Source organism: Trachemys scripta, chromosome 9, assembly GCF_013100865.1.
Source record: "Trachemys scripta elegans isolate TJP31775 chromosome 9, CAS_Tse_1.0, whole genome shotgun sequence".
Lineage (NCBI taxonomy): Eukaryota > Metazoa > Chordata > Testudines > Emydidae > Trachemys > Trachemys scripta.
Genome location: NC_048306.1, coordinates 95,448,156 through 95,465,187, shown reverse-complemented (window position 1 = coordinate 95,465,187; position 17,032 = coordinate 95,448,156). Strand labels below are relative to the sequence as shown.

At 48.4% G+C, this 17,032-nt stretch overlaps 1 protein-coding gene across 1 annotated transcript in view; it reads left to right on the top strand.

Moving 5' to 3' along the window:
- MCF2L2 (MCF.2 cell line derived transforming sequence-like 2) overlaps positions 1 to 17,032 on the top strand; it is a 306,850-nt gene that overhangs the window by 75,147 nt on the left and 214,671 nt on the right. The window contains exon 3 of the mRNA XM_034780536.1: positions 6,361 to 6,480. Coding sequence (XP_034636427.1) covers positions 6,361 to 6,480 — 120 coding nt within the window. The remainder of the gene's footprint in view (positions 1 to 6,360; positions 6,481 to 17,032) is intronic.

Genomic DNA, 17,032 nt, shown 5'->3' with positions numbered 1-17,032 from the left:
CTCTTCTTTCCATTCCCAAAGGCAGGTTTGCAGGGGCTAAATCCACCCTCCCAGTCAGCTCTTGCCCAGAGGACAGAGCTCCCTACCCTGAGGATGGACCAGAGCCATGTAGAGACCCCCCCACTACAGGGCTGGTTGAAGAAGAGCCTTGTTCATCAAACGGCGACCGACTGGCTCTAGACCAGGCTGGATTAGGCATAGGACAGAGTCCTTGCGCTCCAGCTGGCAGTGTTATGGGGCTGTGGAGAAGTCAATTTGTCTGTGCTTTGGGGAAGAGGGAAGCCAGGTATCCTTGAGCCCAGCTCTGTAACTATAAACTTGTTTGGGCCAGCCTTCGCCACGGCGACCTATTTCAGTGTGTATTATACGGTACTGCATGTTGATGTGAGAAACTGAGAGTCAGGGGCGCTGGGGTCTGTCTGGTGGCAACTCAGACGCAGCAGCTTTTTTTAAACAATTCTCCGCACTCCAGACCTTTTGGCTTTTGCTCACGATTTAAATGGTGTCATGGAGTGATGGTTAGATCTCATCTCTATGGGAGACCGGCTGGTTCAAAGGCTTTCTGTCTGATTCCCAGTGTTCATCCCACAGCCACCATTGATAACGATCTTCAGTCTGCGGCAGGCCAAAGACGGTGTGAAGAATGGACTGGCTCCTTCGCTCCTCTTCTGCATTAGCTCATTCTGGTGTTGCCAATACTGTTGTGTCCCCCTATCGTGCCTAACAAACTACACAACACACGCCCATAAGAACAGCCATACTGAGTCAGACCAGTGGTCCATCTAGCCCAGTGTCCTGTTTTCCCACAGTGGCCAATGCCAGGTGCCCCAGAGAGAATGAACAGAACAGGCAATCAGTGATCCATCCCCTGTTGTCCGTTCCCAGCTTCTGGCAAACCAGTTACTGATCCATGAGAGGACCGTCCCTCTTTCCCACGTAAGTCCACGCATAAAAGTGCCTGCATCTGTGCACAGGCATTCACCCACACACCCCTAATGCGCTTGCAATTGCTCCAAGCACCGTATTGTCTACCATTGCAGCGTCTGACAAATACTGACGCAGCAACTGCAACCGTGAACTTAGTCCCCCCAGGGCAGTCCCACAGTGCTCCTGCCCACTGATCAGTGACTGCTTTGTAGGCTCAGAGCCATGGGTCTGACCGGGCACTCAGCTGGTCTCAGTTCTGCTCTCCACCTAGGGTTGCCAACTTTCTAATTGCACAAAACTGAACACCCTAGCCCCGCCCCTTCCCTGAGGCCCTGCCCCTCGCTAACTACATTCCCCCTCCCTCTGTGGCTTGCTCTCCCCCATGCCCACTCACTTTCACTGGGCTGGGGCAGGGGCCAGGGGGTTGGGGTGCAGGAGGGGGTGAGGGCTCTGTCTGGGGGTGTGGGGTTCTAGAGTGGGGCTGGAGAAGGGTTTCGGGTGCAGGACAGGGCTCCAGGATGGGGGGTGGGGTAGAGGGGTTCAGGGTGTGGGAGGGGGCTATGGGCTGGGGCAGAGGGTTGGGGTGCAGGGGGCATGAGGGCTCCATCTGGGGGTGCAGGCTCTAGGGTGGGGCCGGGGATGAGGGGTTTGAGGTGCAGGAGGGGGCTCCGGGTTTGGAGGGGGGGTTAGAGCTGGGTCAGGGGGATGGGGTGCAGGAGGGGGTACAGGCTCTGGGTAAAGCAGCATCCCAATGAGATAAATTGGGCAGTTCACACTGCTCCAAGTCATGGGTACAGGCTCTGGGATGGGGCTGGGGATGAAGCATTTGGGGCACAGGGGGGCACTGGGGTAGGGGGTTGGGGCTCAGGGTTGGAGGGTAGGGGGTTGGGGCTCAGGGTTGGGGGGTAGGCTTACCTTGGGTGGCTCCTGGTCAGCGGCGAGTGGGGCTAAGGCAGGCTGTCTGGCTGCTCTGGCACTGTGCGCCCTGGAAGCAGCCAGCAGGTCAGTCTCTTAGGTGGAGGCATGACAGGTGGCTCTGCGCACTGCTCTTGCCCGCAGGCACTGCCCCCGCAGCTCCCATTGGCCATGGTTTCCAGCCAATGGGAGTGTGGAGCTGGTGCAGGGGGTGGGGGCAGCATGCGGAGCCCCGTGCCCTCCCCACTTAGGAGCCAGACCTGCTGGCTGCTTCTGGGACGCAGCGTGGAGCCAGGACAGGTAGGGACTAGCCTGCCTTAGCTCCGCAGCACTGCAGACCGGACTTTTAACAACCCGCTCGGCGGTGTTGACCGGAGCCGCCAGGGTCCCTTTTTGACTAGGTGTTCTGGTCGAAAACCAGACACCTGGTCACCGTATCTGCACCACACCCTTTGGGGCAGGGCCAAGAGTGGCAGAGGAGGTACTCAGTCGATGTCAGAATACGTTTCAAATATTTCTTACCCAGCTACACCAGTCAGAGCAAGCAATGCCTTTTTTCTGCACTTTCAGCAGAAATCAATTCTAAGATGCAACTTCATTCCTTTGCTCTTGGGAGCAACTGAGAGTGGCAAGGATTTTTAAGCCAGACTATTTTAAATCATGGAGGGGTTTTTGTTTAACAGCTATCTAACTCAAATAACTAATGAGCATTTTGGAGAAAGGATGCCTTTATTAAGGGTCCACCACACCAGTTCTTCAATCAGTTTGTGAACGTTCACAACAAACACAATAACGTGGGGATGGGGGGAGAGTTTTCCAGGCTTTCTTGCGTGAACATAACAAAAAGTCAGAAACACATCCATTGGCAGATCACTTATCAGCTATCCTCATTAAATTCTAGAGTCAACAGCACCCCAATGAGATAAATTGGGCAGTTCACACTGCTCCAAGCCGTCGTTACAGAACTGTCGGAAGACTCATACAGAAATCAGTTTATGCCTGGTTCATAGCGTGTAGGTTTTCTTTGCAAGGATTTGACACTTACATCAACATTGCCAGCAAGTTAAAGAAGTATGGACTGGATTAGTGGAGTATAAGGTGGATAGAAAGCTGGCTAGATCATCGGGCTCAACGGGTAATGATCAATGGCTCCATGTCTAGTTGGCAGCCGGTATCAAACGGAGTGCCCCAAGGGTCAGTCCTGGGGCCGGTTGTGTTCAATATCTTCATTAATAATCTGGAGGATGGCGTGGATTTGCACCCTCAGCAAGTTTGCAGATGACACTAAACTGGGAGGAGTGGTAGATCCGCTGGAGGGTAGGGATAGGATACAGAGGGACCTAGACAAATTAGAGGATTGGGCCAAAAGAAATCTGATGAGGTTCAACAAGGACAAGTGCAGAGTCCTGCACTTAGGACGGAAGAATCCCATGCACTGCTACAGACTAGGGACCAAGTGGCTAGGCAGCAGTTCTGCAGAAAAGGACCTACGGGTTACAGTGAACGAGGAGCTGGATATAAGTCAACAGTGTGCCCTTGTTGCCAAGAAGGCTAACGGCATTTTGGGCTGTATAAGTAGGGGCATTGCCAGCAGATCGAGGGACGTGATCATTCCCCTCTATTGAGCATTGGTGAGGCCTCATCTGGAGTACTGTGTCCAGTTTTGGCCCCCACACTACAAGAAGGATGTGGAAAAATTGGAAAGAGTCCAGCGGAGGGCAACAAAAATGATTAGGGGGCTGGAGCACATGACTTATGAGGAGAGGCTGGGGGAACTGGGATTATTTAGTCTACAGAAGAGAAGAATGAGGGGGGATTTGATAGCTACTTTCAACTACCTGAAAGGGGGGTCGAAAGAGGATGGATCTAGACTGTTCTCCGTGTGACAGATGACAGAACAAGGAGTAATGGTCTCAAGTTGAAGTGAGGGAGGTTTAGGTTGGATATTAGGAAAAACTTTTTCACTAGGAGGGTGGTGAAGCACTGGAATGGGTTACCTAGGGAGGTGGTGGAATCTCCTTCCTTAGAGGTTTTTAAGGTCAGGCTTGACAAAGCCCTGGCTGGGATGATTTAGTTGGGGATTGGTCCTGCTTTGAGCAGGGGGTTGGACTAGATGACCTCCTGAGGTCCCTTCCAACCCTGATATTCTATGATTTTCAAACCTGGGTGCCCAGGGCCAGGCTCTCAAATCCACATGTAAGCACCTAGATAAAAGTGGCCAGATTCTTAAAGGTGCATTTCTCTATGTAAATGCAATCCTCCTTTTCATCCCGCCAAGCGATCGTTTTTCATCCAGTGAAAACAGGTCTGAGAGCTCTTTTCCCCCATTCTGTTGTTAAAGTAATGCTCACTTAGGTGATCTCATTTGGGTTTTGAGCAGTTCCACCCATTTTTTCCTACCAACGTGCTGCTTTTCATTAATGATAGGGGAACCACAAATGGTTCAGAGTTTTGATGTTTGGCTACTTTCAGACTGGAAATCTCCTGAGGTTTACAGTATTTCCTGCTTCCAAATGCTCTGGTGTACCAATTCCTTGGCTGACTAGCCATCAGCAGGGAAAGAATTCAGACCTACTCCAAAATTGCAGACTCCTGTCTTTTGTGCTAAAAGAGAATCTCTCCATTACCTGTAGTAGTCTCAGGCCTTATGGGTCAGATCCGCAGCTCATATAAATTGATCTATCTCTGTTGAAGTCACAGGGTCTATGGTGATTTATACCAGCAAGGATATAGTCTTATATATCTCTTTGTAGACAGCAGCCGCTAGGGGTGACGTGAACACAAACATACACAGGTGAGTACAGTTCAGCAGGAACAACTTTCCTTGGGCTATTTTAGGACTTTTACTTTTGATTGTGGTCAGAAGTGGCACCTTGAAAATACAAATGTCACCCCCAAATTAACCCCGTTCTCATTCCAGTCAGCCCATCCGCCCACTGATTATTAAACCATAGGGCCATCACTCCATATATGCCTATCATATTTCTAAGGCTTCTGTCATCTCAGGGTATGTCTACACTTCAAATCCTATAGCTATTGCTTCAGTATAGACCAGTGGTTCTCAACCTATTTACCATTGTAGACCGCATATGCGGCTCTTTATGTGTTATGTGGGCTGCATCCACACAATATATATACTACCTGTATGGCTCTGAGGATTTCACATGCGCTGCCGCTGTGTGCTGATTGGGCCGCAAATGGCCCATGGCTTGAGGACCACTGGTGTAGACGCTACCTATGCCAATGGACAGGGTTCTTATGGCAGTGTAGATAATCCACCTCCCCAGGATGGGGTAGTTCAGGCTGATAGAAGAAATATTCCATCAACCTAGAATCAGTGTTGAAGAGCCAAGAAAAGCCTTTAATACTTGCAGTCTAGCACTTCTTGCAAAAAAACTCCTAACAGTTTCCTTACAGAGGTCTTCTGCACAGTCTTGGCAACACAAGATGTGTTTGGTCTGAAGTATAAAAGTGTGTCAGAAGGCCAGCAGAAGTTTATGAAAGTCTTGAGTTATAGACCATATATATATATATATGGTATAATGTCAACTTTTTGGCTATGCATTACTTTGGCTTCAGCAATTGCATCTAAAACATAGGGGCACCCAAACAGGAAAGTACAGGGGTTAGAGCAGCGGACTGGGAGACCAGCACTCCAAGTTTCTGTTTTCTGCTATGACCCTGAAAACACACACGCAACCTGGCTCTCATCTGGGCTCTGAGCAGATGGTAGCAGTTACCCATTGTCTAACCAGAGGGTTTTGTGTTGATTACATGGCACAGATGATTCAGGACCAAAGACTTGGTCTGTACAATGTGTCAGTCCGCACTAGAGGGGTGTAAATTCTAGTGCGTGCCAGGGTGTTGCGCAGTATCTGGCTGGTGTAGACCCGGAATTCCCTAGTGCATGTTAACGTAGTCCCATTTCAAACAGGACTACTTTCATGTGCATGGGGAACACTGAGTGCACGTCAGCAGGGTCCACTCGGGCCAGTTAGTGTGCAACACGCTAGTGTGCATTAGAATTTGCACTTCTGCAGTGTGGACTAATGCACCATTTAGATAAACCCTTAATGGCAATGAATGAAAAGGAGACTGTTTACTGAAGCCACTGGAAACAGACCCTGTAGTGCTGTTTGGCTGCCCGGCTGCCAGACTAACAAAGCTTGTACGGCCTATGCCAGGAAGGGAGGCTCTCCCCAAGCCTTGTCTTGGACTCAGCAGTTATGGAAAAGAACTGCAGCTAACGCTACAGGGCATTGACTCAAAGACGAGCACCACCTAATGAAGCACCTACACCTCTTCCAGCACCACGTAGTGATGCCTTGGTGGTCTCCTATCCCAGAACTTGACCTGACCATGCTTAGCTTGTGAGATGTGATGGGAGCGCAAGTTCACATGGTTAGATTCCTGATTATAAGCCACTACCCTCCATTTCCTTCTTTCAAAAACAACACTTTCATTATGTGATTGCAGCAGGAACAACACAGATAAACTATTTGCACTTTTATGTAATAGATTATGAGAGTGCTGCATTTGTTCCACTGATTAAGGAGGACAGATTACATAAGTTCGGTGGTGCAAAAACGCTGGCTGCTATTAGGCGAAAGCAGGTGTGTATTAGAATGAGGACCGTTGGTAAGATTCTCTTCCTGACATGCAGATAGATTAATAATGTGCTGTGCAAATGTGCTGTTAAAAGAAAGAGCATCACTGCCTTCCTTCTGTTTGATCTGCTGTTTCACGTGTTGTAATTATCTGTAATTACTCTGTCAGAGAAGAACCCAGTCTGTCAGTTCTGACAATAACGGAGCCTGTTACTAAATCACGAGCTCCTTAGAGAAAGTGTCACGAAGTGTATTAGCAGAGTTCCATTTTCCTAGCAAACCTAGGCAAGTGCCCAGATTCCTCCATTGAAATCAATGGCAACACTCCGTTCGACTTCAATGGAAGAAGGATTCGGCCTTAAAATAGACTGAGCTGGCTAATGCAAAGCAAGTTTGTTTACTTTCTTGCTCATCTTTAGTCTATGATTTTTGGGCGGAGTGGAGGGAAAAGGCGCTAGAGCTGAGGGTTAGGATTTTTTTTTAATAGCTGTTTTCTTGTTGCCGTGTGCAGTCTTTAGTTGCTAAATTAAAAAGTGCCCATTCTGTGATATGAATTCAGAATCTGAAAGGAACATTGTCAGGTCACTTGTAGCCCCAAATTTAGGTTTTGTAAAAATACGCTTTAACAAAACCTCAGACCAATACAAATGTTCCCATGCATGTTTTCATTAAGTTCCAGTAGAATGAGTGTTTTAAACAAATAAACCCTCCCCGTTTCTGTTTGCAGCCCAAACATCACTACATTGTGCTAGTGATGAGAATCTGAAACTGACTAGTCCAGTAGTAAAGGCAAGAAGCAAACAAGGAGCTTATGTGGTGTTTGCAAATTAATTTAAAAATTAGTTCCTTATTTAACAATCTTTGTTCTTGTCTAGTAACACAGCTGGGACACTTGTGTTTTATACATACTGTGAGGCCTGGTTTTTCCACTGCTTTGCACCTTGCACAGTCGCTTATGCCAGTGCAACGTGAGTGTATCAAATGCTACCAAGTCTGGATGGCACCTTTTTACACTCAGTTTGCACAGTTGTAAATGACACAAGATGCAGGATAGGGGAGAATCATATCCAGGATTTTTTTTTTTAAGCTGACAGTGTCCCTGTAATTGAAGCACAAACTGGATAATAACCCTTGAATAAAAAGATGCATGCTATGTGGAATTAACTGGTTGCAAAGGCTTTGTTTGACACATTGGTTTGATACTGAAGTCTGAAAACTAGCTCTTTTTCAGCATCACCAATGATGGGGGATTGGTCCTGCTTAGAGCAGGGGGTTGGACTAGATGACCTCCTGAGGTCCCTTCCAACCCTGATATTCTATGATTCTATGATTAAGGTGCTAAAGTGGTGGGCTAGAGAGACGAAAAGCTAGTATGTCTGTTGAAGGATATCTCTTGGATATGTTACTATGTGGGAGTGAAAATGAAGGTTAGGGCCCAGTCCATCACATATGGAAAACACTACAATCCACAAATTATGGCTTAATGATGGCTAAGAAAAATGGAAATAGTCTCAACCCAATCCCCATTTGGTGAGCCCCAAAGAATTACTACATCGTTCAGAGAGACAAGGGGGGGGAGGTAATATCTTTTATTGGACCCACTTCTGCTGGTGAGAGAGATGCTGTTTCGATCTCCACAGAACTCTTCTTCGGGCCTGCGAAAACATTCAGAGCAGTTCAGCAGACCTGGCAATCTCTGTACAAGAGAATCCAGGAAACCTAAGTGAAGGGAATGCAGCAGGTTAGGGTTGTGCCTCTCAGCTGGGGGCTTAGAAGTGGAAGTGTTGATTCTCTGATTTTCTTAATTCTTCCTGCTGTCATGCTGATGCCCTAAGGGTAGCATGTGACTTCATGAAATTAATCCTTGGCCTTTGCCTGAGAGTAGCTCAGGTGTTTGAGGCTCTGCTCAGCATCTTATGTTTGTCTCTGCTGTATATGTTGCAGTTGCTCATTCACCATTTCTAATGACAGTGGTGGACAGTGAAGGCTTTAGTGTGATAATAAGCTTGATGCAGAATACTTCAGTTGGGAGTTTCAAAGCGACGTAGGGAATTTGGATGCCCAATTTCCATTAATTTTAATGGCAATCGGGCATCTAAACCCCTTAGGCAATTTACAAACCTCAGTCCCAGTGTACAAGACAATGAAAAAGCAGGTGAAACAACCCTGCAAAGACCAGTTAGCACCTTCTCACTGGCCTATTGAACAACTGAGCCACATTCAACTCTGCCATTGACTTGGAGTTTGTGTGTATGGCGGAGCGGCAGGCTGAGCATTTGCCTCTAGGTGGGAAGCTTTTAAACTAGTAGCACAAATGGTTGGTCTATGAAGCAGGTTCATTTCTTGTGGGGGATCCCACTGGATTAGGGCTGGATTAGCAAAACATCTTGGCTTCCATTTACAGGGTGGATTTGATTTAAATCAAATTGATTTAAATCACTAGTCAGGAAGACTCTATTTAATCATGGTTTTCTACATAAAAGTGCATTCTTGTTGGTTGTTATAACCTTAATACATATTCTTCACCACTCAGAGACAGATGTAGGTTTCATTTTTAGAAGGCACACACTATACATTTTTAAACAGTGATTTATTTTGAAAACTTTTCAGATTAGTTTTACGGCTATATCAGAAAATGGATGACTGGTTATTTCATTTACCAAAGGTAATTGAAGCAGATATTTATGAAGTCATTGGGAGGTGAACTATCTCCAATTCAACAGGTTAATCATTCATATTTGGAGGATTTTCTTGCCATGCTGTATTAGGAGGAGAACATCACCAGACAGACATTTAAATTGTTTTATTTAACTAAAACAACAACATTAAGTATCCTGGATTTTGTTCTTCAACAGCAAACATATAATATTTTCACAAAAAAGCATATGTCCCTCACTTCTCACATTTATCTCCAGACTTCTCCTTGTCCAGATCTATTCTGCCCCCAACAATCTTCTTTCTATTCATTGAACTTTTTAAAACTTTGCACTTTTAGAGAGAGGTAAGAGATTGACTCTGTGTACACAAATTTGCAGAGGGACTATAGAGTTGAGGTCTGTTATTTCTCACCGCTATATATATATTTATTTATTTAAAACCATTTTTGCTGTTAACAAGCATGTTAGCTCTGGAGACACAAATCCACAGTTTGAGAACTGCAAAACTAAACATCTCTTATGGTATCTTCTAGAGACTGAGCACTGAGTCCCATTGGGTAGATAGAAAGATTAACCTAAATAATCTATACAGAAGCCTGTAGAACCACATAAGATTGGGTCCCTAATCCATGAATTATTGGAACTAATTTACAAAACATTTTCTTAAACATTATACGACTATATTGTCTCATACTATAGAATTAAAATGTATAATCCCTATTCCATGATGAGATATCTTTGAGCTATAATGTATCTTATTTAAAACAATCTTTAGATAGCTTTTTTCCTCAAAAAGCATTTTATCAAAAAAAATCCAATTTAAATAAAAAAAAAATCCGTTGTTTTTTTTTTTAATTTATTTTTTAAAAATCATTGATTTTTATCCACCCTGTCTATTTAGTCACCAAACCAAGCGGGTTTGTTTGTAAAAGGGTTCTGCATGTTGGGTGCAGTTTTGTGGAATGAGCTCCTTTAAAAACCTGGCCGGTAGGTGTCCCAATGAGTGTTGCTGGATGCTGAACATCTTTGAAAATCTGGCCCTGAGCTGGGCCTAAATGGGAGTTTTGAGCATTTCTAAAAACCCAGCACCAAGCAAATCAATGGTAATCTGTCCCGAGGGTCGGGGGAGCCGAATGTTTTAGAATATCAGATGGAGAATGTTCAGCCCCTGGATATTCTGGGATAGATGGGGGAGGGGTTTCCAAGGTTCAGATGAGTGTCCCAACTGATCAGTGGCGGCGCTGAGGTTTCTGGGGGCCTGATTCTAATCTCCCTCTACTTTTACACTGGTGTAACTCCAAGGACAGCCTCCCAGTTTAAGTACGAACAGCATCCAGCCCTCCTGCAGGCCGCCCACAGCCACTTCATTCATTCCTCATTCATAATATGGGTTCATTTTTAGAAAAGTACAAAATGGAAAAATCTTCCTTCTGCCTTTGCTCGTGTGACGCTGCTGCTCTTATCATCCCCCTGTTCATCGTAGACACCAGGGAACAAGCCTGCATCGGCACAGAGATGGGGCAGGCTGATCCACATGGAGTTCGTGCTTTACCCCTGTATTTCTATTTCTACATGTTCCAAATCCCACTATAAACCAAACATTAGAAATCATCTGATTTGTCAGTTCTGATGGCCCCACCCTCTCCTGTCCCTCAGACTGGCAGCTCCAGCACTTCTCTTTCCTCCCTCACATGTTCACACTTCAGTATCCTGATTTTTTTCCTTTCATTTTGCCCCTTTCCTCACTGTCCCCCTAGTCCACACCACAAAGGGAGAAGGCGGGAGAGAGGACTGGGGCATAGAGAGAGAGAGAGAGGTAGAGCAGGAGGAAATGGGAGCGAAGGTGTAAGGGAGGGTCAAGATGAAGGGCTGAGAAGAGTGTTACCTGCACCATCCAAGTCTCGTGAGCTCTCACCTAGGTTACTGTGACCACTTCCTTCCCCTCCCTCCAGTCCATTCCAAATGCCGCTGCTGAAGTCACCCTCTCCCGCTCCTCCAAGGACAGTCACGGCTGCTGAGCAACACACACGACATTTAATGCAAATGAGCCACCCAGCTAATTTGCATATTTGCAAATAAGCTGCATGTGACTGTAAATTTCTGTTTAATACCCCCTTCCGCAAGCAGTGGCAAGGGTTGGACATGGAGCTGCGTAAAACTTAGAAAATATGAGGCTGGGGCTGGTAGGGGTGTAGGAGGTGCTGGGGGCGAAAGGGCCTGGACTTGCTGGGTGGGGTTTTGGGGTGCTTGAGTCGGTGGGTGCTGGAGTGTGTCGGGGGATGCTGCGGTGCCTGGGTGCTGTGGGGGTTGGGCGGGAGTGCTGTCTGGGAGGGGAGCTGGGATCTGTCTTGGAGGGATGTGATAGCTGGAATCTGGTGGTTGAGGTGTCTCTGGAGAATAGGGGTCTGGGATCTCTCTGAGGGGCAGAGGTCTGGGGTCCAGCTAGGTGGCAGAGGGGATTCAGGAGTCTGGCTGTGGTTTCTTTCAGGGACTGGGGTGTGGAGTCGGACTGGGGTCCTGTTCTTGCTGTTGCTATTGCCAACTGCCCTTACCCACTTGGATCTAGCAGCAGTCATGGGGTACACTTTGGCATCCAGGGGCCAACAGCTGCTGCAGCTCCTGCCCACACACAGCTCAGCAGGGTGCGTGACAGGGCTGCCAAGTGTGAGCATCATGTGAGGGCAGCCCAGAACACATTGCCTCCCTCCCGATTATTGTCAGCCTTTCATTGCCTTTCACCCGGTGTCACTTCGCATCAAACTCCCGCTACTTCCCCTCGCAGCCTGACCTCTCAGCCCCGATTTCCTCAGAGGCCCGTGCTCTTCTCCTTTGCTCCTCTCAGTTCTGTGACGCTTTCTCTTCTTGGCTTCCTGCCTCAGTTGTGCTGCCCCCTATCCTGAAAACAACCTCCCTCCTTGTCCTGGTCTGCTATGTACCCCCTCTCTCCTCTCAGCCTCGCCTTAAACCATTGAGGAATACTCCCCTTGCTCTCCTCACCAACAACCGTCCCCCTGCCCCAGCTCAGCTGCTGGACGCTGGCTCGAGCTTATTGATTTAGCTTGGGGTGTTAATTCTTCTGACCAGCGAATGGGACTCATCTCTGCACAGGGGCTGGGCACAAGTCCAAGGGGGCATGCAGGTACTGTGCCCTGCTAGTGCCCATATGAGCTGGCTGGGGCCACAGGCCAGCGCAATCTGCACCCAGTTATTAAGAGATGGAAACAGGACGGGGAGCTCTGAGGACACCAGCCACGGAGGAGGGGGAGCTGCTGAGCATGCCCAAGCCCGGGCGACGAGACAGAGCGCCTGTCTGCTTTTAAGGAGGGGCTGAGGGGCAAGTGGGATCACCCTACACACCATTACTTCAACTCCTGGCTGCACTCATTACAAGGGTGAGAGAGCTGGGGCCATGGCATTACAGCTGCACCCTATAGCGCTTTGTTTGTCCAACCTGGGACAACCTCTGTCCTCACCCCAGCAGTGCACAGAGTACAAAGGTCTCATAAGGGACAGGGAGAGTAGCTCCTTAAGTGCAGGTCCAGCTGGAATCAACTCTGAGCTGTTCCACCTCGCAAGCTCCAGTGTCGGGATGTGATGGGGGCATGGCTAGAGATTCTGTGCAGTATCTGCTGTCATAGGTCTGAGCAACTGGGGGCTTCTCTAACTTGGGCTGGGTGGCCACGTCAGCCACCAGAATAGCCCAGAAGCCAGAGGGAGCAAAAGCGACTACAGGCCACCTTTGCTCCCCCTCTCTTGGGCTGTGTCTTTTGCGCTGCACTTCCTGCAAGTGCAGCACAGAATTGGACACCACGTGGAGTCACTCTGGATTTACCCGGGTGTAAGTGATGTTAGAATGAAGTACTGGGAGGTGCTCTGCACCAGTCCATAGAATGTACTTAGCCTGCTTTGGGCCGAATTCCACAGCACTTATTCAGTCCTCATGCCAGTGGATCTTCAGTGGAAATTTTGCCTGAGTAAGGACAATAGGATCTGGCCTATGATGTTCCCATTGGTTTTTTATTCATGTCCTCAGCCCTCCCAGTGACTTCAGGCATGGGTGGCCTTGGGGATGGGGGAAGCGGGCCCAGGCTCCCCTGAGACCCTGTCTGGACAATAAAGAGTTGCCTGGAACAACTTTAAGTGAGTAGTGTTGTGACCCTGTCTGCCAGGACGCAACACTACTCACTCAATTTTGGGTGGGGTGACCCCCACCCCATCATGACAGAGGAGTGGCCAGGCCCGGTTTCAGTGAGGGGCATTGCAGCCTGGGGCACAGGGCTGCAGCGCCACTCAAGTTTGGGGCAGCTGGTCTGGTAAGCTGGGCCCACTCCTTAGCAAAATTCTGGTTGTGCCCCTATCTTCAGGACAAATCACTTTAACAGAAGCCCTCCCCCTGGCTCCCCAGAAGGGTTGCAGTTGGCCTGTTCAGAATCTGCAGAAATTAGCATAAGGATGTGAACACAGCGAACACTGCAGCCACGCCTGATGTAGTTTAAAAAAAGAAATTGACAGCCCCTGCATGTCGAGATGGCTGGAAATCCTCTGCCAGAAACAGAGGGCGCTTTCCAAGCTCTTGTGTGTAATGAGCTTCCCTCCCCTGTCATTAGCTCGTTAAATAAACTGACAGCAGGATTTTTCCTTGTAATCCATCTCCCCAGAAGCTATTGCCGATTCAGATCTGGGTGAGGCTGAGGCAGACCACGTCTCATGTGTTTCCACTGCCAGTTGTCACATTGTATGCCTGATGTTCTGAGTCTTCCAGCATAATAATCATGCTTAGAATTTCCTGGTCCCAAATCTGTCCTCGCTTATACCCGAGCAATCTCACTGATTTCGGTGCAGGGAAGGATCCGAGTGCAGATTTCAGCTTTCCTCCTTCTCCACGTCTTACTGAATCCGTGAATTCTCCGAACACTCCTATGTACCAGTAAGAGGTGTCATCCCCATTTCAGAGAAAAGGAGATTGAGGCAGAGAGATGCTAGGTGATCACAGAGCGTTGGTTTCAGTGTCATTTTCAGAACCCAGGAATTCCTGGCTATTAGTCCTCTGCTCAGATTGCTAGGCCACATGGCTGTCTCCTGAGATAACTTTATGATGTACTTTTCCCCATCTCAGAAGCATGGGTGACATCTTCAGGCAATGGGCCAAATTCCTTGGCCTCATTAATTCTGCTTTGCATACACCTTGAAGCTCGTTTAACTGGATTTCCTTTCGGTAAAGGAATCCTCCAGTCGCACAGACCTTGCTGCATTGGCTCTATCTCCCCACCCCCTTTCAGCCCCTGGCAGAGGAGATGTGGCTGAGGAAAAGATGATGTTGGTTTGATTACCCATGCACTGCACGGATCCCCAGCTGACCAAACTCCTCCTGGGGTGGGGTTGCTGGAGCAGGTGCAGGGCTTGTCTACAATGGGAAATTAACCAGAATAGCTATTGCACTTTAAACTCACATCCTGCTTTAATCCAAAATACCTTTCAAGAGTAGACGAACCCTTGAGCAGCTGTGGGGCTGAAAGGGAGAGGGAGGGTGGTACACAGACAGCTTGGGGTGGGGATTGATGGAGGGGTGACAGGAGCCCCTGAGGTGTGCAGTGAGCTTGACCTACAGAAACAATGAATAGGGTTGCCAACTTTCTATTGGCACAAAACGGAACACCCTAGCCCCGCCCCTTCCCTGAGGCCCCACCCCTGCCCCACCCCTTCTCTGAGCCCCCACCCCCTGCTCACTACCATTCTCGCTCCCTTGGTGGTTCGCTCTCCTCCGCCCTCACTCACATTCACTGGGCTGGGGCAGAGGGTTGGGGTGCAGGAGGGGGTGAGGGCTCTAAATGGGGGTGAAGGCTCTGGCTGGGGGTGTGGGCTCTGGGGTGGGGATGAGGGGTTTGGGGTGCAGGGGGGGCTCAGGGCTGGGGCACGGGGTTACCTCAGGTGGCTCCCAATCAGCGGTGCAGCAGGGCTAAGGCAGACTGCCAGCCTGTCCCGGGACACCGTGCTGCGCTTCGGAAGCAGCCAGCAGGTCCGGCTCCTAGGCGGGCGGGTGGAGCAGGAAGCTTCATGGTGCGTGCTACTCCCACCCGCAGGCACCGCCCCCACGGCTCCCATTGGCCAATTCCCGGCCATTGAGAGTGTGGAGCTGGTGCTCGGGGCGGAGGCAGTGCGCCCAGGAGCTGGACCTGCTGGTCGCTTCCAGGGGACAGCGCGGTGCCCCAGGACAGGTAGGGACTAGCCTGCCTTAGGTCCGCAGCACCGCCGACCGGACCTTCAATGGCCTGGTTGGCGGTGCTGACCGGAGCCACCGGGGTCCCTTTTTGAGTGGGTGCTCTGGTCGAAAACCAGACACCTGGTCGCCCTATGAAGCGTGTTTGATTTCCTATGATGTTACCCGTCTTGCCCACAAGATGTCACTAAATATTCTGTCTGCAACTAAATACCCAGTGGTTTGATGCGCTTCAACCTCATAAGCAACACCAGGAACAGAATCTGGATCAGTGCAGATTGCAGCAACAATCTGTCCAGGGAAAATTCTGATTAATTTTGGATGGTGACATATTTCAGCCCACTGCTGCCTACAGATAAATTGGATGTGATGGAACCGGCAGGGAACCGAGGTTTGCCATCAACCAGGGTTAGTGTGGAGTCAGTGGACTATAAATAAATTCAGTGCAACATTGATCATAATCATTTTTTCTTGCTGTCTGGCTGAGATGCGGTTTAATAGCTGTGGGACTGTATTCTCCCCTGGCAGGAAGTGGCTACGGGATGAGTTAATACAGTAGATGGTCTTTTCCATCTGTAACTAAAGTGATCCTGTGGATTAGAAGGGAGCAAAAAGGGGTCAACATTTGAAAATGTCCTAACAAAGCCACCCCTTTGCCAAGCATCTCGACTGAAAAACTGCTTTTATGCAGAACTCGAGGAGATTGAGTTGGGGAGGCAAGAGAAGCATTTGTCGTGCTCTCTGGAGTGGCTCATGACTGTGAGTGCCTACCACAGGCCAGACTGTCAGAAAACATGGCAGATACCCCAAACTGATGGTTTGTTCTATAACTAGATTTCACCGAGCCAGTAACAAATGTGAACTGCCAGTTCACTTTTCCAGTCTTACCATGGAGTCACAGACAGTCCCCTTAGACTCTCCAGTCTATCTTGCCAGCCAGACAAACTGGACTTTGTGATAAAAGTTCACTTAAACCAAAAATTCCATCACACTTAGGTTGCTTCCAGTTCCAAGAGACCAGTGACTTACCACCGATCAATTGGCACTCTAGATCTTACACCAAAGACAATGCTGGCAGACAATTTTATAGTAACTAACTAAAGGTTTATTAGCTAAGAAAAGGAAGAGTTATTGAGGGGTTAAAGAAGGTAAAATATATGCACAGTAAGTCACAGTTTGTCATTCCAAATGGTGACAGTGATCTAATAAACTCCCACTTTCCCAAAAGTCTTTTCAGGGTACCCAGATTGTCTCTGGGGATCTCTGCTTTGCCTCTGGTACATTTCCCTGTAGGAGTCCAAACAGTCCTGATGCAGGATCTTTCCTTGAATCCATCCTTACAGCTTGTTCTCGCAGAAAAAAGCTGACAATATCTCTACCTATGTGGGCTTTTCCTTTAATGACAGAGAGTTAGGAATGTGTTTTGAGTCTTCAACCTCCGATTATCACACACACTGCCCCCGTGCTTTGAAATTAGCCCTTTTCTGTTAAAGTTCTTCATTTGCGTTCCTCAAGGCTTCTTTCTCGTTTGCTGGGTTATTTAGTTACAGGAGTAACACAATGTAAATGTTTGCTACTACGCTATAATGGAATACAGATAAGTCAGGGGTGGCCAACCTGAGCCTGAGAAGGAGCCAGAATTTACCAGTGTACATTGCCAAAGAGCCACAGTAATACGTCAGCAGCCCCCCCATTAGCTCCCTCCCCCC